At 38.2% G+C, this 25,245-nt stretch overlaps 1 protein-coding gene across 4 annotated transcripts in view; it reads left to right on the top strand.

The window, feature by feature from the left end:
* The window catches only part of PSME4 (proteasome activator subunit 4), a 101,461-nt gene that overhangs the window by 8,093 nt on the left and 68,123 nt on the right, over nucleotides 1-25,245 (top strand). For 3 of the 4 annotated variants that reach the window (XM_087883289.1, XM_087883290.1, XM_034427379.3), the window contains exons 2-6: nucleotides 8,173-8,313; nucleotides 9,213-9,329; nucleotides 15,880-15,924; nucleotides 17,301-17,450; nucleotides 24,191-24,254. In XM_087883289.1, coding sequence (XP_087739415.1) covers nucleotides 8,173-8,313; nucleotides 9,213-9,329; nucleotides 15,880-15,924; nucleotides 17,301-17,450; nucleotides 24,191-24,254 — 517 coding nt within the window. Of the gene's footprint in view, nucleotides 1-8,172; nucleotides 8,314-9,212; nucleotides 9,330-10,777; nucleotides 10,838-15,879; nucleotides 15,925-17,300; nucleotides 17,451-24,190; nucleotides 24,255-25,245 lie in introns of all 4 variants that reach the window. The other variant, XM_034427375.3, reaches the window with a different exon arrangement.

Here is a 25,245-nt window from a genome sequence, read left to right as displayed (position 1 = left end):
GTATGGGAGCGCCATGCGGCTCCCGTGACTACCCGCGCAGCCGCATTCTGGACCAGTTGGAGCCTCCGGGTGCTCTTCAAGGGGAGCCCCATGTAGAGAGCGTTGCAGTAGTCCAGGCGAGGTGACGAGGGCATGAGAAACTGTGCACAAGGAATCCCAATCAAGAAAGGGCCGCAAATGGCGAATCAGGCGAACCTGACAGAAGGTCCCCCTGCAATATTAGAAAATATTGCAGATGAATGCAGAGTCAGTTTTTGTTGTCTCAGGGATTACAGTAGTGATTTGCAAACCTAAGAGGTTCAGAATATTTATTTCTTCACAAACTTGCTGACAATAAAAAGTTGGTTTTCCATTTTTTGACTTACAAACAAAAATGTGCTTCAAAATGAATTCACATATTTAGGATAAGCTATAAGTCAGAGATGGCTAACCTTTTTTTCCTAGGGTGCCGAAAGCGTGTGCATGCGCGTGATAGTGTGTGCACGCGTGCCCACACCCATAATGTAATGCCCCCCAGCGCCCCCACCCCCTCTGCATGTGCACACGCAGATGTGTGCGTAAACCCCCCACATCTCTGAAGCCTCCTGGGACCAAAAATGGGGCACGGGGAAGGTGTGCCGCACCCCCCCTGTGCATGTGTGTGTGACACCCCCCTGCGCATGCAAGCATGTCTCCCACATGCGTGGCACAGACCCGAAAATCAGCTGGCCGGCGGAAGGTGCGTGTGCATGTGCAGTGGAGCTGACCTAGGGCGATGGCTCGCGTGCCCGTAGAGATGGCTCCGCGTGCCACCGGTGGCACGCATGCCATAGGTTTGCCATCATGGCTATAAACTGTTGTTTTAAAGCATGTTTTGAAATATTTCATAACTTTTATGTTGATTTCCAATGAATATAATAGTTCAACTTATTTTTTTAGACAAGAATATTCAGGTATATAATAAGTATTTCATTACTCTTTGTCATCCAAGATGCTTTTTCATGGGTTCTTTCTTGCCTTAGATAAGTGACTGGGGAAAACCCCCTCCACATTTTCTGTGGTAGCACACTCATTTCATTTGGTATGTCATCTTTCTGTCACTTAATAAAGATATTTTTGTTTGGTCTTATTGCTGGAGCATCTTGAATGTTTCTCAGTACATTACCCTATACCTCCCAATTGATAGGCTGTGGTTAACAGTATTTTGCTTTCAAGGTGGATTCTAGATTAGGGATCCTAGGTTGCATAGAATAGCGTGACTGTTCTTGGAGCAAATGTGGACTTCTGTTTGTGCTAGAACTGATCAGCATCATTAGTAAAGGAAATCTGCCTGTAGCATGGGTGTTCCTAAAAGCTGGTAAGTAGGCCACACCTTTTTATTTTACTAAGAAGTGGTACATGAAAAACTTCACTGATATAGCCAATATGGATGGCGGAGTTTAATAACTATGAGTCCATCTGATGATGACCGGGACATATGAAATAATGCCATTTGCAATGTAAGGGAGTATATAATAATGTTATTGAACAAATTAATAAAATTAAAAAGTATTGTGTAACCATGAAACCTAAACTGAAACGCAATATGTACTAGATCTGGATGAAGGTAATCAATCTCTTGAGAAATTAAATTAATACATACAGGGAAGTTAAATACTCTCTGGAATGTATATGATGTACTAGACCTGGATTAAGGTAATCAGTCTCTTGAGAAATGAGATTGATTAATACATCCAGGAAAGTTAAATACACTCTGGAATGTGTATATGGTGGCATCAGAATTGCTGTGATTGTGTATGGAAGCAGGAGTTCATAGGTTAGTGATAATTGGCTGTTATACTATTTTGAATGATGATACTGGAAGAACCAGGGATGAGTAGTTGGAAATAGTATTCAGTATTCTGAATTAATGCAATGCAGGGTATGGTTTTGGTTTTGATTGTGGATTTGATTTGACTGTGACATGCAGTACTGAAAATATATTGAACAATTCAGAAACTAAAAGATGAATGAGAATCCTGGTACTCTCAATTGCAATTAAGGGGTTTCCTAGTTTATTAAGCGGACAGAGTCATAGGTAAGGAGTGTGGGGTATCTCAGCGGGATGGGGGAAACTCTGGAAGGCCACACGTGTGTTTCTCCTCTTTGGTGGCTGAAAATCCTCCCTGCTGAAATCCAAGCAGGATTTTCAGCTGAGTGGAGAGCAGATTCTCCCTGAACAGAGAGACACTTGCTCATGGCCTACGCCAGGCCTCCCAGGGCCTCCTGCATCTCCTTGAGCCACTTCACACTTCTTACCATACACATTGCCTCTTTGCTCAGGGGCCGGGCAAATTTTCCACCTCCTTTCAGTTGCCTTTGCAATCCGTTTTGCTGCCTTTCCTGCTCCTTTTTGCTGCCTTTGTGCTCCTTTCGCCAGCTCCTTTTCGCTGCTTTTGCATCCATCTCTTTCCGTCTCCTTTTTGCTCCCTGTTTTCCACTGCATTTGCTCTCCTTTTCACTCTTTTTGCCGCCTCCTTTCCTCTGCTTTTGTACTTTTTTGATCACTTTGCCACCTTCTTTTTAGACCCAGCTTCTCCAGTTACAATTTCCTATACACATGGCTAAAGAGATTGCTTATATGTATAGGAAATATTCACTGGAGAAGCCGCAAAAGGAGTGAAAAGGAGCAAAGGCATCAGAAAGAGGACAGCAAAAGGAGCAAAAAGGAGGACGTTCTGTTTGCCGCTAGTGCTGTTCCTGCTGCCACTGCTCTTTGGGTTTCAGGGTCATTGGGGATGTGAAACGGCATGTAAGATAAGTAGGTGTGCAATGGGGAGGGAAGAGAAAAGTGGGGGGAAGAAGAGAAAGAGTATAAAAAGAGGGATACAGGGAGGCAAATCAGCATGATAGCTATCTAGACAGGTGTTGTGAACTAGGCTTACTGAGTCATTACAAGACACAATTATTCCCAAATAAACCTATTTTATTATAACAGCTGAGAAAGGCCCAAGTGCCTTTGTTTCTCTTTTAAGCCTTATAGGAGGCCATCTCCTGGCCTTACTCCCAAATTGTCCCTTTTGCTTTAGTTGCTCTTGCCTTCTGGCAGTTCTGCGCATGTGTGCACTAGGAACAGGCTCCTCCTGTTCCTCTGCCTCTCTGCTGTCTGCCTCTAGGGGCTCCGGAGTCTGCACATCACTCCCCGATGGCCCTGGCCCCATCTCTGCCTCTGACGCAGAGCCCTCATCCGGACCTTCCCCTGACTCCAGGACTGTCTCATGTTCCTCCCCAGCCTCCTCAGTGTCTGACTCCGCTGCCAGCTCCTAAGGCTTCTGGCGGACCACAACAAAAGGAGTGGAAGGGAGATTAAAGGAAAAGAAGAAGCTGAAGAAGGATCATCTCTGTTCAGGAGGGTGGTATGAGCATGCACATGCATGTAGGGGGGGAAAAGGGCAGAGGAAAAGGAGAATGTTCATATGTGTGAGGGTGTATAAAAGGTAGGGGACGGGTTACTGTGAGATTGAGAACAGCAGAAAAAGGCAGAGGAAGAGGGGGAGAGGGAGACCAGCTGGAGGGCAAAGAGTAAAAGATAGGGAAGGAAAAGGAAGAGAGAGTGTGGTCGCTCTTTTCCTTCCTCCTGCTCCACCATGCCTTTCCCAGAGCCATCGCCACTCTGTGAGCCGCATTCCCCATACACAGATAGGGCCCAACAACCTGGAGAAGAGTTAGCATGCACATGACAAACCTCTGGAGTGCATGGACCCTGCTGGAGCAGACCAAAGGCCTCTCCATCTTGACATCTGTAGGGGAAGCCTGAAAATCCTTCCTACTGAAATCCAAGAGGAGAACATTGACTTTTTTGGAAGCTGTCATTAATTTGAACTGTTGTTAAGTGAACAGTCATAAGTTGAGGACCACTTGTATTGCTTTCACACAAGGAAATCCTGTGTGTGAAAGTATTAGAAGAGAAACAATTTCCCAACACAATGAACTTCTGTTGCTTGTATTGTATGTATTGTATGTACCATTAGTTTTGTTTTTGCTGTATATTCTCCAGGTTTAAGTTCCCAATCGGATATTGTTGGGATTGTGCCTTTTTCCAGGGTTGAGCAAAGTTTATTCTTGCTACATAAGCATATATCACATTAAATTATTTTATTATTTTTTCCTAAGATTGTATCTAATAACAATTGTAGTTTCATATCAAGTTTAAATTCCAAAATTTTCTGTCTTATGCTATGTTTGTCTTTCTGGCACCTTTGAGTTCTTTTATATGTCCACCTTGTGTGATAAAATTGCCTCTTGTCTCATAGCATTTCCAACGTTAATTACTGTATGATTTGTCCATCTTAGAATATTGTTAATGGAGTTGGGTACCTTTAAGTTGTAACGTGCAAATTTTACAAATTAAGTCTGTATTTTCCTATTGTTTTATTGTAACAGTTTCTGTTCTGATCTAGGCTTCCCCAAAAAGCATGAAGCAGAATCTTGGTCCCGATAAAACTCACTTTATTAAACAAACAGTGAATTCCTCTCATTCGCCTTCAGCAAAGTCTTTCAAGGGAGAATTTACAATCACAGAGCTTAACTGGCTTGGAGAGCTGCCAGGCCGATATCTTTAAAACTTGGCAAAGAGTCTCAAGAGAGTCACAAACCAATTAGGCGAACTAATTGTCTCCTGCAAACTCCACTCCCCTTTCGCTCCTCTTTTATTCCCTCTGGGGGGGCCATTCATTGTCCACCTGTGGCCTTACTCCTAAATTGACAGCTGATAACTGGCATCTGGCCCTGGCCCCCTCTCTGCCTCTGATGCAGAGCCCTCATCAGAGCCTTCCGTAGACTCCAGGACTTGTCCATATTCCTCCCCAACCTCCTCACTGTCCAAATCTGCTGCCAGCTCTGCTGGCCGCTGGTGGGCCACAACAGTTTCTTGAAACTTTGCATCCATTTTGTCATTCAATTTTCTTCTGTTTCTATATCATATTTAAGTAAGAGTTTATATATATGCCCTAATAGGTGTTAGTAATTTTGCTGATAAATTACATTGTTTAATTTTTCACAAAGCAGAGGTATTATATGCAGTCTCCAGGCACAGGATAGGACCTTGGCAGCCTCACTGTCAGCGTTCCAGAAAACCCCCAACTCCCAGTAAAGACGCGGAAGTAGGCATTTTCCAAAGTTTTCTTTACTAGAATTGATAAACTGGCACATCTGGGAAATCCCAAATCTGAAAAGCCCGGGCTTTCCTTCATTAATTCAAAGCTCCCAAAACCATTCCCCTTCTCCCCAGTTGATCACATGCTCCAATCAACATCTGTTCCACCTCGACCCAATCCCTGACCTTGACTGATGAGAAGAATGCTATTATGTCTACTAATTCCCGTCTCCTAAATCCCCCCTCCTACTTTCCCACACATGAGGTGGCAGCGTTGAAGCTTCCAGCCTAATATGGCTTCCAAGGCTGACACTCACTTGACCAGACTAGGATCGAAAGATATAATTGGCTATCAACATAGTGATATCAAACCCCCAATAGGTCAACCTCACACAGCAGTTTCATGTAGATGTGAAAAGGAGGAGAGAGAAGAGAACCCTGCAATACCCCACAAAGGGGCAATGATGGGACTACCTCTTCCTTTCAACTAACACTAACTGGAATCAGCCCCATGGAAAGGAAGAGAATCACCATGAAACAGTGTCCCCAATTCCCAGCACATGGAGTTATCATTGGTATTGAAATCAAGGACCACAGGAATGAATGTACTACTTCCATCCTGACTGCCACAAGTCATCTATAAGCATGACCAAAGCTATCTCATTATTAAATCCTAGTCTGAAAACTGAATAAAGCAAGTCTAGATAATCTGTTTCATAAGAGTTCTCATCAGCTGCATCTTCTCAACAAACTTCCCTCAAAAAGGAAGGTGGGAATCAGTTGATAGTTATCAAAAACTGCAATGGGCTACGAGAATCACCTTGAGAGATGGGGATGGGAGGAAGAGATGCAACCCAAATAACTTTCCTAGAAGAGAAATCTGAATCCAGAGCAGGAATGGGGCTGGAGAACATGTTTCAGAATTGACTCTCACTAGTTATCTGGGACATAAAGGTGGTGGTGGTGGTGGGAGATGCTTTCGGATCTGCAAGATTCTGTTATTGTCCCCTTACAATAAAGGTAATTTTAGTATTCTTGGTTTTGGTTTCCTGACCTGGACTACTTTGAAGAGCTAGCAAAAACCATTGGCTTCAAGGAGGGGCTACACTTTGTCTCTTTGAAGGCAGGAAGAAGATTGACACCACACCACGGGCTCAACTGTAGACTTAACCTTAGCCATTTTTGTCACCCAGGACTGGCTCAGATCAAGAAACACATGTCCATGTGCTCGCTTCGGCAGCACATATACTAAAATTGGAACGATACGAAGAAACACATGTCCAAATTAACAGCATAGAGAACCCTCTCTACTTCCTCAGGAGTCACCAGCTTAGATTCATCCCAGATAATAGCAATAGACCAGTGGTGGGTTGCAGGAGGTGGCGGTGGAGAAACCACGCACACGCACGCACACCCACGAGTGGTAGCGATGGGTTTTGAAACCCGCCCCTGCAATAGACCATGCTCTAGCTACTGTACCTTGACTCATACTGCTCAGTAAGAGTCTGAGTTGAAGCAAACCTGAACAGTTTTATCCAACAGATAGCCTGACTAGTCCTCTTAGCTCATCAGTAATCTGAACTCTTCCCAACCCAATAGGGAACAGTAAACAGAAGCACTGGACAGCTATCAATGGATAAAATATGGGCAAAGAAGTATTGATGTTTTTTTGTGCTTATTGCTATAAAGTAATCCCTAATACAGGCTCATAACCATACCGGAGTCAGAGTCATGTGAGTCTTTCTCCCACAGCACTCTAGGCAACACTTGTGGCACTTCATCTAGAATGATTGAATTTCTTCCTGCAGAAAGAAGTAACACCAGTGAGTTGAAAGGCAACCAGAGATAGAGCTATCCATAGCATTAGAATGATGTTAATGACTCCCATCATTTTCCACCAAGAAAGTGATCCACAGCCCTCCTTGCTGCCTCCACAATATCTGCACCCTTTGCAGATGCCAGACCTTACACGAGTAGAGTGTCTCTCTCCCTCCCTCCTTCCCTCTCTCCCTCTCTCTCTCCCTCCCCCCTCCCTCACTTCATGAACTGCAGCAACCATCGAGACTTTGGCTGTACTTAGGGCTTTGCTGTAGGCCAGGGAGCTGGTAGGTACCATGCTGTCCCCCACCCCCGAAAAGTTCTTCAATGGAGGATTCCCACAACACTCAAGTGGATGAAGGGGGATTAAAAAAATCAACAACAAAACTCAAAGCATCCATACAGCTCACTCAACACACTGCCCATCTGGTCACTATCTTGACATTACAAATACAAGGCAGGGGTATATAGTTTGAATAATTTCTACAGACCTTTGATATGTGTATGAATGTGAGAAAGTTTTTTTATTATGTTTGTTGACTTAAAGAAAGCCAATGATAAAATAGAAAATGAATTGTGAAATGTTTTGCTTGAATATGCAGATCAATAGCTGGAAGCTGAACATGATAGGAACAGTGCACAGTAGAAATAAACCATGATAGTTAATGGAATGCTTAGTGAATGGTTCAACATTGAGCAAAGAGTGAAAGAAGGATATGCAATTTCCTCTTGATTATTTAATATATTTATGAATAAATGCAAAAAGAATACTCATGGTAACTTTAGGGGGTCTGTTGACTACTGATGCAAATGTAAGAGTCATAGTAGATGAAATTGATGAAATCCTGAAAAGAGTGTAAATAAAAGGCAATATATGAGGTGGTGTATGAGTATGGAGAAGTAAGGATGGTTTGTATGAATAGTATATCAATAACATAATATAATGAATAACAAGATAAATTAGATATAGGTATACTTTCTTCTTTCCACCTTTTTAATTCTTTTGGCTTGCTATTACTATTTTTCAGTGGTTTGCATATTGCATAACCCCAAAAGGAATACCTGAATAGGTCTGCGTTTAGATACCATTTGTAAGCTGTCTTGACATGAATTCACTATGAATAATTTTATTATACTTAGTGTTTGTTTCCTTTTTTTGCATTGAATACACTAACATGACGATGTTGATAAAATGAAATAGCTTACCTTACCTACAGTATTTTAAATTTTCTTTTTTACAGGTATCTCCGGCTGTATGGGAGAAATTTTAGTAAAGAAGATCATGTTCTTTTCATTAAGCTGTTGTATGAACTAGTAACTATTCCAAAATTGGAGATCAGCATGATGCAAGGTTTTGCTCGACTTTTAATAAACTTGCTGAAGTAAGTTTTGCTTTACCTGATTTTTCTATCTGTATCATGGGTGTCAAACTGGCAGCCCACGGGCCGGATGTGTCACGCGCAGGCCACACCCAGCTCTGCGAAGGGAAAAATGTTGCGAAACATCATGTGACGGCAACGTGATGCCACAAGTTTGACACCCATGATCTATATCAATTATGATCCAAAGTTGGAGATATGGATAATTGTTAAAACTAGGAGGTTCAACTGATTTGTCAGGTTTGATTGGTATTTTGTTTCATGCTGGCCTTATATAGGCCAGCATGAAATAGCAAAACCTAGCCAGACTAAAGCAGTAAGTGCCCTTACTTTTTTCCTAAATTTGGGGAAAGATTAGAGACTTGGTCATATAGTGGTTCAGCCTTGCATTTTCAAAATGCATTAAAAACCAACCACTATATATCTCCAATTTTTGCGTTTATCATGCTTAGATGTATATGTTCCACATTGTAATTTCTGTTGTCCCAAATTACACTGGTTTACACTAGTTTAAGGATAGAAAAGGATTTTGCTAGGCAAGGATCTATATCAATGAAAATGTTGAGTACCAGTTTTGATGTAATATTGATATCTCAATGAGAAATACTGTAAATGAATAGTTGGATAATGTTGTAGTTTTCTAGCATTATATTTCTCCTTTCTCTCCCCCCATTCCTCCCATATATAAATCTAGATGTAATTAATTTATTTGAAACTTTGAGTAACAGGTAATCCTGATTAAAATAATCATTTTTATACCATTGTAAGAATTAGATCTATATCTACAATTTTATGCAGTTACTCAAAGAGATTTTCTTAGAATATTTTAGGTTGTCAGCTTAATTGTCAGTGAGTAATGATTCATATTCAATTCCTGTCTGTATGCATGTTTTTTAACTTAGAAAAAAAGAACTTTTGTCAAGAGATGATTTAGAATTGCCCTGGAGACCACTTTATGAAATGCTGGAACGTATATTGTATTCTAAGACAGAACATCTTGGATTAAATTGGTTTCCAAAGTAAGTTTTTAAAGGTTTTGTTTTATTTTCACAATATCCTCACATTGTTTTTAGGTTGAATTTTGTTGCTTGTGATTTATATGTTTTCTTTCACTGATCTGAATCTAAAATAAATTTTAAACAGTTTTATTTTTCTTTTACAGCAGATGTTCATTTTTCTTCTGGTGTTTTTTTTTCCCATTTATAATTTGTGGTTCACAAATAAGCAACATGGTCATATTTTATTAAAGGAATACTTTAGCTTTTAAAAAAAATGTTTAGTCCTCCTGGAGCTGAGTTCCAAAAATCCAAGGAGTCATTAAGGGCAGCAAAAACTTAAAGTTCTTTGTGGATTTTTATAGTCCAGGTATGATAGCCTATTTTGGAGAAAAATATTTTTCAGACTTTATAAGATATGAAATGAAAACTGACCGTTCACATTCCCAAATAGAAAAGTACATAAGCCTTATGTCAACACTTTGTAGGTTTACTGGAGAGTTTAATGTACTAGGAAATATAAGCATGTAAATACTATCCCAGTAAATAAAAACTTCCTTTGTGCTTTTTATTCAGTGTAGATAGGTCATAGATTTGAGGAATGAGAACTTTGAGAGTTGGGAATGCATTTGTCCATATTCCTTCCCTGCTTTTAGCCCTTGTATGAGTAGACCAAATGCCTGCACAAAACTATAGTCTATCCACTTTTGGAAACTAATGCTTTAGTAGAAACAAGGCATATCTTAGATGGTCTATGCCTGTGTGATGATCAGGTTTTAATCTATTGAATTTTCAGGTAACAACATTATGGATTATAAATCCTTTACTTTAAGCCGATGCCATCAAAACAGATGTTACTGGTTTTATTTGATTTAACATGTAACATTGCTTCTATCTACCTCCATGAGGAAAATTCCTTTCTCAACTTCGAATGGCAGGGGTTTTTCCTATACAGTATAGTAATTTTATTCTTAGAATATTTAGCTATTTAATGCTAAGGGGCAGTGTTTGAAACAAATACATTTCTAGCCTTGCTGCTGCTTGAATTTTTAACTTATTTGATAAGATGTGTACTTACTTCCATGTTATTTCTAGGTTAATAATTTTGCCCTCAAGTCAGGCAAACTGAATTAAGAAATATTTAATAATATTTTTGATGCTTTTTTGAACAACAGATTCCCAGATAAAAATAGAAAAGGAACTAAAGGGAAAGCAATAAATGCCAAAGCAACCTTTCCTTTTTTCAGGCAGGCTGGTTTTGAAATTAAATGGTGCAGTGCGACTTTTTCTTTCATGGTGTTCTGACAACATTGCTTACAATTTATATTTCACTTTGGATGAATTTGGAAGAATGAATTAAAAATAAAAGGAATATGAATAATGATTTTTGTGGCTTTAACATTACTTGGTTTAAATGCTACAATTGCTTTTTTCATTATTTTGTTTTAAAATCTTTTTTTCTTTATGTTCAGTTCATGTCGACCAGGCTTGTCTTCACCTAAAACATTTGTGCTTAATGTTTTACATAGGTGGTAAGGACAATTATTTTGCTTTTATGTAGCTCTGGCCTATGTGTTTTCTTTGTGCATGGCCTGTTCAGTTGTAACATTTGTCATGTACCTGTAATTTCCTGCATATAAAACTGAAAAATCCAATGTTAACATGACACCACAATTTATGGGAATGTCGCACTGTATTTAAATTGAATTACAATAAAAGATATGTGTGTGAAGTGGCTGAAAATTATAGCTACTTGCTAATTGCCTGTTAACAAATAAGTTATAGTTAAGGTGCCTAACATACTTGATTTTAGGCATAATTTGTAGAATATTCTAGAAATGCATGAATTTAATTTCACTACATAGGTTGATAGAATGACTAAAAATGTAGAATAAGTGTTATTTGAATTTAAAATAATGTTAGCCTATACCTGCAATTCAGTTTGTGATAACAATACACACTAACTTAAGTATTTTTAGGATTCCAGTTTTAAAATGTAATTAATTGCCATTATACAGTATAACAGGTTATTTGCTATGAAAAAAAATTAACAACAGTTTAGACAAATGCTCACTCACTGCATTCACTCAGCTTGCTTAACCTTGTCAGCCACTAACTAACCCAGTCATACCTTCTTACTACTGAAATTTGTATGACACAATGACATCATCTGAATCTAGGATTTGAGAATTCAGTGACCGTTGCCAGGTATCCAGGAGAATATTGGCAAGGCTTTACTACATCAGTGGCTTCTTCAATTCAGCAGGCGGTATTGGGCATGGCTTGGATGCTTCAACCAATCATTTTTGGAAGCTTGGCAGCAGGTTATATAATGGACTGCCTTGCATTTTCAGCCACTCACACTCCCTTCCCTTCTGCTTTCTTTCCTTGGAAGATTAAGTAGATGGATCTTGAACACAGCCCCTTGATGGACTAGGTTTTTGGAGCTGTACAATGATGAACTTGGGAAAAAATAGTGGGACTTAACAATTCCCGTAGGAAAGCAACTTGGCTTATTTATCATATACAGGTTGTTCTTGCTTAACATCTGCCCTGTTTAGCAATCATTCAAAATTACACCGGGTTGAAAACTAATTTTATGACCAGTTGTGACACTTAAAACAGTTATAGCATCTCCACAGTGACGTGATCAAAATTTGGATCTTTTGCAACCGGTGGGCATTTATGACTGTCTCCAGAATCTGCAATATACTTTGTTTTAGCAATGTTCTGTGACTTCAGAAACAGAACTGCCTCTTGATTTATCAGGTATTTATGATTTTTTTTTAAAAAAAGAGGTTGGATAGCAAGGGCTTTACAGTTAGCTTTTGTTTAGCTTCTTGCTTCTACATTTTTGCCTCTTAGGTGATTTAACTCCTAGAATCCTTCTAGCTGTAGGATATTATTTTGTAGGCAGAAAACTGTTACTGAGTTTCTATTTTAGTCAAAACTGTTTCTTTTTCAGATCAGCTAGTCTGAATGAAAATGGCTTTTATACTGGACATAATTTAATACTACTAGAAGTTTCACTCTCCTGAGTGCAGTGCAGTATAGATTTGAATATTAATCTTATTATTATTGTGCCAGGAGAATGTTGCTTATTTTTGTACTATTACTTAACTCTAGTAACTCATAGGTATTACTCAGGACTAAGATTGTTAAAATAAAAAAAGAAATGGCACGTATATGATTTTTAAAAATAAAATCAATCTTCTAAAATATACCACTATTCCTGCTTAAAAACCTTAAAGAAATGAGTGCATGAAAAATCAGTAAAGAATGTTTTTATTTATTTTTTCTTATTTTTAAATGTTTCTACCGATTCTTTCTAGTTGGAGAACTTTTTAAATAATTCAATATTAGAAGCTCCCAAATAACTGTGAAATGTAGTAAGAAAGCAGTAGCAACTATATTCACAGCCAGAAAGAGAGAATGTCTAAGGAAAAATATTTTTAAATTACAGTTATTGTAATACAGTCTGCATTTCTGGGGAGGCCACTTCAGAGATATGACACTATGGTAATGAAGGTCCATCAACACAGCTAACTATATTTATGAAGATAGGAACCTGTCTTAGTTACTCTCTGAGATAGGCAGTTTAATAAAAGAAAAGTGAATTGTTAAAATGTTTTGATCCTTTACTATTTAGATCTTCAAAACTCCGATTGCAGAGATATTTTTAGTTAACAGCATGTTTTTTGTTTAATACTCGCTAATGTAATGAGATCTAGGAAATGTGATTGTGAATGATATCACTTTATTTGAAGATTACAAATAGATGAAGATTTCACCTTTGCAGAGGTAGACTTATGGTTTACAATAGAACCATTATTTTCCAGAAGCATGAATTCCTATGGCAGAGGTTTTTTTATCATCATCATCATCATCATCATCATCATCATCATCATCATCATCATAATTTTATTTCTATACCGCCCTTCTCCCGAAGGACTCAGGGCGGTGTACAGCCTATTAAAAGCACAAAGACAAAGAACAATTAAAATAATTTAAAATTATTAAATAATTTCGGCTCAATATTAAAACCCTCAAAAATTTAAAACATCCAATTTAAAATCATTACATTTATAGCCCGGCCTGGCGGAACAGCAGGGTCTTAAGGGCACAGCGAAATACACTGAGGTTGGAGATCTTACGCATTTCTGGGGGCAGTTCATTCCACAGGGCTGGGGCTCCCACAGAGAAGGCCCTCCCCCTGGTTGTCGCCAGCCGACATAACTTGGCTGATGGCACCCTGAGGAGACCCTCTCTGTGTGTGCGAACTGGCCGGTGGGAGGCTACTGGTGGCAGAAGTCGGTCTCGAAGGTACCCAGGTCCTATGCCATGGAGCGCTTTAAAGGTGGTAACCAACACCTTGAATCGCACCCGGAAGACCACTGGAAGCCAGTGCAGCTCGCGCAGGAGAGGTGTCACGTGGGCACAACGGGTTGCGCCCATAACCACCCGTGCGGCCGCATTCTGGACCAGTTGGAGCCTCCGAGTGCTCTTCAAGGGGAGCCCCATGTAGAGAGCATTACAATAGTCCAGCCGGGAGGTGACAAGGGCATGAGTGACTGTGTGCAAGGCGTCCCGGTCCAGAAAGGGCTGCAACTGGCGAATCAGGCGAACCTGATAAAAAGCCCCCCCTGGCCACGGCCGTCATATGCTCTTCAAAAGACAGCCGTGCGTCCAGGAGGACACCCAGATTGTGAGCCCTCTCTGTGGGGGGCAGCAATTCACCCCCAATAGTCAGCGATGGTACCAGCTGACTATATCGGGACGCCGGAAGCCACAGCCACTCAGTCTTGGAAGGGTTGAGTCTGAGCCTATTTCTCCCCATCCAGACCCGCATGGCCTCCAGGCAGCGAGACATCACATCAAGGGCATCGTTGGGGTGGTCTGGGGTGGAGATGTACAGCTGAGTGTCATCAGTGTACTGATGGACTCTCGCCCCAAAACCACGGATGATCTCACCCAGCGGCTTCACATAAATGTTGAACAGAATGGGCGAGAGGACCGACCCCTGCAGCACTCCCCATGCGAGGCGCCTCGAGGTCGACCTCTGCCCCCCTGCCAACACAAACTGCGAGCGGTCGGAGAGGAAGGAGGAGAACTACCGCAAAACGGTGCCCCCTATTCCTAACCCCCTCAACCGCTGCAGCATGATACCATGGTCGATGGTATCAAAAGCCGCTGAGAGATCTAATAGGACCAGGACAGAGGAGCAACCCCTGCCCCGAGCCCTCCAGAGATCTTCCACCAACGCGACCAATGCCGTTTCTGTGCTGTACCCCTGCCTGAAGCCCGACTGATACGGGTCCAGATAGATAGCTTCATCCAGGTGCTGGGGAAGCTGTTGTGCCACCATGCTCTCAACAACCTTCGCCACAAAGTGAAGGTTGGAGACCGGACGGTAGTTAGCTAATTCAGCCGGGTCCAGGGAAGGCTTCTTGAGGAGGGGCCTCACCACTGCCTCTTTCAAGGCGGCGGGAAAGGCACCCTCACTCAGAGAAGCATTTATAATCCCCTGGAGCCAGCCTCGTGTAACCTCCCGGGAGGCCAGTACCAACCAGGAGGGATATATGCTGCTGATACCTCAAAAGATCTGATAGGAGACACTCTGAAATGCATGTGCCATTTTAATTCTTGACAAAAACATACTCTATTTAAATGTATTCCTTTTATGTGAATTGCAACAACATACTGTGTAACTGAGCTGTCATATCTGAACTAGATAGGAGGAAAAATCTGATTGCTACAAAGATATTGATAATCCTATACTCCAAATTTCTAGACTTATTTTTCTAATTGCTAGGGTGTTAGAATTCACGGAAAACAAATAGAGCAGTGTGGAACTCTGTAGCAAAATTATTTTGTGAAAAAAATCAGATTAGTTCCCCAATACTTTTTGAAACATGTGCATCAAATGAGATCAGAATCATGTAAACCATTTATCTCAATGTAGGTAACCAGTCCAGAAGACAATTTGAAAAACTGTTAAGAGGTTTCAGTGCCAAAAGTGCATCAGAAAACAGCTTGAAATAAGACTAGATAATCCGTATTATAGAGCATTTTGAAATAAGCCATTGCTTGAGCGGCCTTGAATGCTCTTGTCAATAGACACAACAATTGCCCAGGGATACTTCCCTTGGAAATAATAAGATAAGGCTTTTAAAAACTATGTAGCATCTCAAAATATGTTAACAATGAAAATAATTGGCAAGTAAGTTTGTGTGTGTGATGCAGTTTACTCAATTATATTTTTAAACCTGATTTACTGTTATGTGACTTTTTGTTTTTAAAAACTGAAACACACTCAATGTAGTATTTGGGATACAAGTAAAAATATGATTCCATATGTGGCCCAAGCAGTACTCTAGGGGGAAATAGAAACAAAGTCAAAAATCAAGTGTAATACTTGTAACTAAGTATGTTATCTTTAAGTAAAATTAACTGCTGCATGTACATAGATAATGGGAAATTGCATCAATACCATCTTAGGCTTTGCATAAGTATATTCTTCTTATAAAGTAGCATACTGTAATTTATTTCCCTTTTTCCCCTTTTTTGCTCTTAGCTCAGTAGAAAGTGTTTTGAAGACTCTTGTGAAAAATTGTCGACTGTAAGTACTTTAACCATTTTCAATTTTTATGTACTTTTTAAACTCTTTTGCTAGTGACAATACCTTGCATATATGTAGCTGTCTTCTTTATGAAATTGAAAAAACTATGCGTTCATAGGGCCTTGTTGCCAGTAACAGGAGTCCTCTGGTTAAGTTGTACCTTTAGTGGTGGAGTAGAAAATTGTGTCAAATAAATACGTTGCTTAGAATGCTAACAAGATTTAGCTAAAAAAAGTTTGGAAATCTCCCATTACTGAAAATTATCCGTACTTTATATATGAGGGCAACAAAGGGCCGGATAAAGTGACTATTTGACCTTTACATTTCCATGATTAAATTTCAAGATATCTTTTGCATTATTTTAAAGTGTTTTAAAATTTGCAAAATTGCAGAAATTACAATGCATGTATCTTAAATAATTATCATGCCTGCATTAGATCATCTTATAGAACCGTGATGGCAAACCTATGGCACGCATGCCAGAGGTGGCATGCAGAGCCCTTTCTGTGGGCATGCGTGCTGTCGCCAACTGGTCTACTGGTTTCCATCGCACACATATGCACTGGCCAGCTGGTCTTCCCACGTGCTGGAGCGCCAGCCAGCTGGTCTTTGGGTTTCCGATGCTCCGGCGCACATGTTCCAATTTGGGCACTTGGTGCCAAAAAGGTTCACCATCACTGTTATAGAAGATAGCACTTCAGTGATTTCAGTATGTTTATTTGAACTGGAGAAATTCTGATTCCTAGCAGTTGCCCTGAAATACCATAGATGGTTCACAAAGTTATTTCAAAGGATAATGCAAAATACAATGAGAACGTTTCTATTAAGAAATTAGAGTTCTGAGCTATACAAGCTTTAGATTTTATTTCAGAAAACTGCTCAGAGAACAAGGAGCGTGAACAGAGGACATATTTTTGACTCATTTAATTGTAACAGACCTATAAAAGAGAATATTTGTAGCTCAGAATTGAAATGTGGGGCCTTGGTTCTCTCTGAGCTTAGTTGTTTTCTTGCAGATGTTTCATAACCCAAACTACAGTAGATAACATTATCAGTGAAATGTCTCCAAGAAAACAACCAGACTCAGAGAGCACCAAGGACCCCTCATTTAAACTCTGAGCTACAAATATTCTCCTTTATTGGGAGTGGATTCTCTTGGATATAGAAGTCTAATTATGAAATGCCTACTGTATGAGACAAACCTGGCAAGTGCAGTGATTTTATTTCCATGCTGTGAATATCTAGCTAGTATATCTTTGTCTCAGAAACATGTTTAACTTGTACTTTTTATTGTTATATTGTATCTCAGATTTATTGATAGGGATTACTTATAAGTAAGTAATACATGTTGATGCAAAAATCCTTTTTCTTGTTAGTTATTTCCCAGAAAGTGCCACAGCAGAGATGTTAGACGAATGGCGGCCATTAATGTGCCCTTTTGATGTTACCATGCAAAAAGCTATCACTTATTTTGAACTGTTTCTACCTACCACTCTTCCTCCAGAGTGCCATCACAAAGGTTTTAAGTAAGTTGCTTTGCAGCATTTTATATAATGTTCTATTTCATTTAAAGCTGATGTTTGTGAACATCATGTTTGTTTGCTTTACTATCACATATAATAATTACTATTGTACTGTCTTGATACTTTTTGTTTTGAATGCTAAATTTTAAGTTTACCAATTCACCTAAAAATTCCTTCTCTAGAAACAGTAGTCTAGTGTTTTTTTTCCCAGTTAAAATTATTTATTCAGTGAACCAGTACCATTCTATTAATATTGTTGCTTAATTCAGTTGTTGATAAAATTCTGGTGCTAGGAATTCTGAAAGTTTATTAATTTGTTGTACCAACTATAATAAAAACTCTGAAGCAAAATTTTATTGAAATTCTGAGCCTTAACAAGCCAATCCTCTTAGTGTCCTGCTTTTGGTTCAAGTTCCAGGGCCTATGTCCAGATGTTGTGAGGTTGTTCAGTTGTCAGAACCTCATGAAGAGAAAAAAAACATATTGTACTAATAATGCCTTGCATTTTACATTTATACAAATACAAATAGCCTTCAAATGTCTTCTAAGCTTAAGGGGCCTTTTAGAATGCTTTGCCATGTGCAGAAATCTGACTAATTAAGTTCCTGTCACTGATGTGGTTGAATAAATTTGGCATCTTTGGTACACTTAGTGTAATGTGTGACTTGTTAATAATGTAATATTAAATTTCAAAGTTTAAAAAATAATACAGTGAATTAAAGTTTTTTAATTTCCTTGTGACAGCTCGGATTCAGTCAAGGCTTCTTACTAACATTTCACATATCCATGAAGAAACCCTAACAGACAGTTCGTTCTAGCAAGCAAATAAACAGAAGTGATAGTTTGGTTTTCCATAAGAAAATGTTGTAGGAGAAGGAGCTGTTGAGCTAGATTTCTTTTTCCACAAAGGAAAGGAAGAACTAGGAGAACTTTGATGTAGAATGTGTAAAGATAGGCTTCTAATATGGATATAGGCAGAAATGGCTTTGAAAGTTTATTATTTTAATGAAAAGTAATGTGGGCTGGTTTTTCTAACTTACAAAGGATAGTATTGGATGATAAAGCCTTGTTAGCTTCAGGGGACTTCCAGAGGAGATTGCTAAAGAAAGTAAATTGAGTGAGAGTCAGAAGACGACTCACTGAAGACTTAAAAAGGCAACTGTGCTATGGATCTGCTACTCAACTTCCAACTTCCAAGGATTATAGGTAGATGAAAGAGGCCACGTACTGCCAATCAGAGTCAGGAGACGTAGCTGTGCCAGACTGTACCAGAAACAATGCCAACAATATCCTTAGAGTAGAATATAGGGCAGGTGTTAGAAACAGCCATGTAGATGTACTGGTTAGGTTAACATAACTTGAAAACGCAGTAGGAGAAAATTGAGGCTGCAATTTTGAATACAGAAAAAATATGTTGCAATGCCCTTTTAATCTCAAGTTGCAAATATCTTGAGAAAGACAGTCTTGAGAAAGAGTTGGAACAAAAGTTATCGTGTCTTGTTTACTAGTAAATAATCTTAGCTAAACAATATGGTGAAATCAACAGGAGTTTGCTTACTTGGATGTGTTTCCTAAATAAATGGAAAAAAGTTCTAAAGTTATATCACTATGTTCTTCATCAAATACTGAGAATTTCCAAAAGTCCCAGTGATATTATTTTTGTTAGTAAAGTATACTAACAGAGACTGGACAGGATTGTATGACAAGTGCCCAAGAAAACTAGGCTGATGAGGCAAGGCACATTTTTCTGTGTTCTGCAGATTGTGGGAGTATTATGGTCAAAAAGGCAGCTGGGTATGAGATCCAAACTGCCAAAATTGTCTCTGGAACAGATATTGCCCAAAGGTATCTGAACACCTGATTTTTATGAGTAGACTGCAGAAATCAATGTTTTACAGCCACTACTTTGGCTGTGAGTTGTGAGTTTCATCATGCTCTCAGCCATAAATGCAGCCTTTCATGTACTCAAGGTTTGACCAAACCTAATCTTTTTAATCACTTCAGACTTTTACTTTTTTTAATTGCCCCTTTTAAGATTGAAAAACCTTTGGAACTGCAAATATATCAGTTTCTGGTGAGTTTCCTTTCAATCCATTTAAAAAGGAAGAAAATTATGTCTTTTCAGCTTTGTAAGATCTTTATTATTTGCATTTTTTTGCCTTGATTTACAACTTCAGTGACGTATGACTGAAACACTGGTTCCAGTTCAGTTGTAATTGTAAGATGAGGACTATCTATACATACTTTATATACATACACAAAAGAAAAAGTATGGGAAAACATTAAAAAATCTCCACAAAAAGATAGTAAGAAAAAAACTTCCCCTTTCATCCCAATTAATCTGATTGGCTGTGATTATTTAATAGAATTTCTTCTATTCTTCTAATAGAATTTCTTAGTGCAACTATTGAGTTGTCGAAGTTAGTGTATAGTTAACTGCATTAAGAACATTTAAAATGTTCTTCATATTTGCTGGTCTCATGAATTGAGGTAGTTGCATATATTTCTCCATGTTGTTCCAGATTGTCCTTGAATGTGCTTAATAATTAGCTTCATAGTTCAGCTTCTCTTTGGATTTATCATTTCAAGGTCATTTAAGCAATTCCCTCAATTGCTGATTTTTTTCTTTGGGATTGTACCTCATAGGTCATTGATTGTTTTATAAATGGTTGTTTTATTTTGCAGATAACTGTTCCTAAGAAAGGATATCATTTCATAACAATTTTTATACTTCCATTTCTTTTTTTTTGATAGATTATTTTTCTTTGGAGGTAGGCTCTGTTTTACCTATGTTATCAGTATATGTGTCATAGTATTTATATGTCTTTCCTTTGTGAAGTCTTATAACATACAGAAGACTCATGAATGTTGTCTGTCCTTAAAGATTGATTTGGCATTCAGCACCTTTAGATGCTTGAACTGATATCTTAGGCGCCAGTAGATAGATAAGCAGAAGATAGGTATCATTATGACTAAATGAGTCCTACTATCTATAAAAAATCTCGCCCTTCTCTTTCCCCATATATACCTATGAATATAGGTACCAGCGCTACTGGAGAAGGATAATAAGTATTCCACAAACTTGCAAATTTAAAAACAAAGACTTTATTCCAGGTTAATGGTATAACATTTAAGATAACCATTTAACTTTTCATTTTAGCCAAAATAATATCGTACATATAGAGGCACACACATTCTAAGGCAAGGCTGCTCTCTGAAGCTATGATTGGGTCTCACACACAAAACTCCCACCCATTTGACCAATTCTGCCTTCATCTTCTTATCAAAGGATGCTGTTCGCTTGTCAAATTAATGTCTGGAGGTAGTTTTGTAATAACAAACAAAGCTTTCCTCAAAAATTAAACAAAAATGGTACCTTGGGTAGAGAGCTGAATTTTAATGCATGGAAATTTATATCTAGTCTTATATGTTATTCCCTCTGAATTACCTAGTATGCAGTTCGGGAGTTTTAGATTTATTGCTGGCCAGAGAAGCTAAGCCAGGAGTTAGTTTATTTATTTTTGTCAATAGCGATTCTAACTCAATAGACCAGATCTTGCATAGTTATCTGTGAAATAATGGTTTGCACTGATTGGGTACAGAAAATGCACTAGCAGTTTTAACATCTACAGTGTCTGGGATCACAAACAGTATCTTCATCTATAACAGTCTTGTCTGCAATTTAAAATAATTTAAAATCAGCTTCAGAGGTTTGTATGCCTGCCTACAAATATGATCAGACTTTAAGCCAGGGGTGAAATGCTACCGGTTCGGACCGGATTGCCTGATCGGTAGCGATGGCGGTGGGTGGTTCGGCGAACTGGTAGCAAAAATCCTTCTCCCCCACCCATGCCCAGCTGAGCCACGCAATCCTCAGAGGCTGTTTTTTTAAACTTTTACAAGCATTTTTTCTACAACCTCTTTGGCTGAAAAAATGCTTTTAAAAGTAAAAAAAAAGCCTCTGATGATCGCGCGGCTCAGCTGGGATCGTCAGAGGCTTTTAAAAGCATTTTTTTCTGCAACGCCTTCGGCCGAAGAGGTTGTAGGAAAAAAAATGCCTTTAAAAACCTCTGGCGATCCCAGCTGACTTGCCTGATTGTCAGAAGCTTCTAAAAGCATTTTTTTCTGCAACCTCTTAAGGTTGTAGAAAAAATGCTTTTAAAAGTTAAAAAAAAAAAGTTGGCCACACCCACACAGTCACATTATCCCCCCACCCCACCAAGCCACACCCACAGAACCGGTAGTAACAAATTTTAGATTTCACCCCTGCTGTAAGCTTAGGAAATAAGGCCTTTCTTATTTTTGTCCAGTTTAAGTGGGTATTGCCAAATCATGGCAAATTTTTAATAAGGTTCATATTTTAAACTTTTATTTATATTTAGTTACTCAACACAAATGTCAACATAAATGTCAACTTTTTCCTAACCAACTTCTAAAATTCAGTTACGAAAAAATTGAAATGTCAAGGAGCCTCAAGTGTTTTAATCATTACAAAGAATATTAAAATATAGACTGTATTTACAGATTGCTTAATATGAAATTGATGTACTTCTTTTGTGTGTGTACATGAAGGTTGAAGTTTTCCTTTGTCTTTTCGAACAATTAAGGCAATTTTAGCATGTTGCAGTTCTCATGTGTTGTTTGCTTCAAAATTGAGGAAAACCAAGTCACTGATTATCTGTAATTCACTGATGAAATTTGATGGTGTGATCCAGTGGTGGGTTGCTCCCGGTTCGCACCGGTTCCCACGAGCCGGTAGCGGTGACGATATGACGTCACTGAACCGGTTCTCTCCCCCCGCCCCTCCACCCCCCCACCCCACCCCGCGTTATTCTTACCCTTTATTTGGCCCCACTCCCAATCTATTGCTGCCTCCTGAGTCCCAGCTGATGGCTAGAGGGAAAAAAACTGTTTAAACTCTTGCCACGGGGCTTCAAAGGGCCGCCCTACAGCTGATCAGTGTTAAAAGAAAACAAATGAGTAGCTATGCTAGGGAAAAAACGAAACTGAAAGTAAAGCAGGCTCTGCTGCAACGTGACAAAATGAGGCAGAGAGAGATTTCTTTTTCTTTTTCTTTCTCCTCACCAAAAAAGGTAGGTGCAAACAATGGGAAATTTAGGGAAAAAGAGGAGAGTTCAAGATTTTAAAACACAAAAGAAAAAAAGCTCTATTTAACTAGGGAATTGTAATAATTGAGATACTATTAATTGTATATTGTGTTGAAAGCAGAAATGGTTAAGTTGTGGTTTGGAGGAATATACGGGGGAAATTATTTGGTTTATTATTATTGGTAAATATAATTAATGGGATTTGTAAGAAATTGGATTGCATGGAAATAATTGGAATATTCATGTTCATATTGATTACTATACAAAAAAGATAGTTATATAACTAATTGATTTATATTAAAATGTTGATAATATTACATAATTAACCAATGTGAGGATGGATATAAAAATAGATGACAATGGGAAGGGGTATAATATAGAATAGAAGGGAAAAATTGAATTTAATTAAGATTAGAGATGAGGATGAAGGGTAATATTGGTTTTTTAAAAAAATAGATGAGGAATAAATATGGCAAAAAGGAAATATAGGAATTGTAAATTTAATTGAAATGACTAAACACTGTTTAAATTTGTGTACCGGCCAAATACTCTGTTCAACATGCAAATGAAAGTAGCTGATGTCTTAACAATTAAAAGAGATTTACAAATAACAAATCAACAGTGGTCTAGTGATTAAGGCACCAGGCTAGAAAACAAGGGATCATGAGTTCAAGTCCCACCTTAACCATGAGAGCCCAATGCACCTCACAGGGTTGTTGTGGGAAAAAACAGGAAGAAAAAGGTCTGTTGGATATGTTTGCTGCCTTGAATTGTTTATATAAATAAATAAAACTTCTCCATAGTGGATTTACAAAAGAGACTTGAAGATTGAGTCAGCCTTGAGCCGGTCACAATTGAACTCCTGGCTATGGGCAGAGTCAGCCTGCAATACTGCATTCTACGGCTATGCCACAATGGCTCATGAAAAAAATCAAATTCCTAGGACATTATTTGAAGGGATTAAGGGATTAAGATTGTTAAAAATCAAAGAAGGAAACACAAAGTTGATTTTTTGTATCAAGATTAAAATAGATATATTATTATATCTTGTTAACCTTATGGACTTTGGCTGATCAGGACTGAACATTGAGGTTTTGAGGATTTGTTTATAGATAAGAGATGGGATAAAGGAAGAAGAGATCATTTGTTCTATTTTAAGAGAAGGTGATAGGTTACTACATTTGTTTATTCTTGTGATGAAGGGTGAAGTCATTTCATTATAAATTTCTTATCTTTTTATTTACTATTTTTTCTTTTCTGGTTTTCTTTTCTACACCTTCTATTTTCTAATTTCTTTTTTTAATTTGTATTTTTATTTTTAATCATGATTTTTAATAAAATTACTATTAAAAGTTTGTACTGTAAAGATCGTTTCCTTTCTCAAATTCTACAACCAGCAGTATGGCTGGAGATTTGTCAGATGGAGGATATCTAATCTGTGTGACCTTAAATGCGCTTAATTTTGAACATCATTTTTCTTCACTATGCATAATAAAAATCACTTTCATAGATAAGGTTATACCCACGCACTTTGTTTTTGAAATCTATAATGTACTAATAATGTATTATTAGATATTGGGAACAAATTGTTTTCACATATTAAAATTCTGTTGGTGGGATTTCATTGTCTTTCAGGCTCTGGCTTGATGAATTTCTAGGCCTTTGGGTTTCAGTTCAAAATCTTCCACAATGGGAAGGGGTAAGTAATGTGCCCCGCCTATTTTCCCCACTTCTTTTTACTACAAAGATGGTATGTAGATAATTGGACTAGAAATAATGGTGCCTTGAAAGATTGAAATAATTTTAAGGTTTTTAATCTATTAGTAGTACAATTATAGATTTTGGATATTAATTGTCATGCTGTGCAGGAGTTATTTTTTGTTTGAATGCTATGGTTCCTTTAGGCTGAAAATCCAAACCCAAGCCTAATTATTATAAATCTCTCAAATCACACCAATATATATTATATCTGCATGGATATTGTGCAGGTACAATATTATTTATCATTATCTTTATAATGACTACAATGATTTATATCCATAATGGCCATCTTGGACATTTTGCCTTTATGAAGTTTTATAATGTCATAAACTTATAATTAAAATTTTTTAAATCTTAAATTAATTTCAATATTTTAATGTTCGTTTTATACATGGTTTTATATGTTGCTTATATTGAAAACTGCCCAGAGCCCCTCTTTGCGGGAGATGGATGGTTTAGAAACATGAAATATATATAAATAAATAATTCTGTAATGATAAATAATAAACATTTACTTCTTGATTTAAGACTGTAATTTTGCCCAGAATCATTCATAAGTCATTGCAGTCAATAAGCAGGTCACCATATGACCAGATCTAATTTGATTACAATTTTGTGGCAGTTGTTAAGCAAGCGTGATGGTCCTTAAGCGAATCCATTTTTACCCAGTGGGTGGTTTTTGCTGGAAACCAGAAGCAAATATTTTTATAAAAACTAGCAAAAAAAAATCTTAGGAACTTCTTGAGCTGCAGTGCAATCCTCTTCTCAAACCTTCTCCAAAAAGGGAAGATTGGAGATAGTAAGAAAATTATCCAATAGGATGGAAACTAGTGATGACCTCTTAGGAAGAGGGCGAACTACAGCCTCCTTAAAAAGTTGGGTCACTACCTCTTCTTGCAGAGAAACATTAATCACTGCCAGAACCCACC

The sequence above is a fragment of the Pantherophis guttatus genome, chromosome 1 (assembly GCF_059756535.1).
Source record: "Pantherophis guttatus breed Tessera chromosome 1, ASM5975653v1, whole genome shotgun sequence".
NCBI lineage: Eukaryota > Metazoa > Chordata > Lepidosauria > Squamata > Colubridae > Pantherophis > Pantherophis guttatus.
This window is presented reverse-complemented; position numbering and strand designations above follow the sequence as displayed.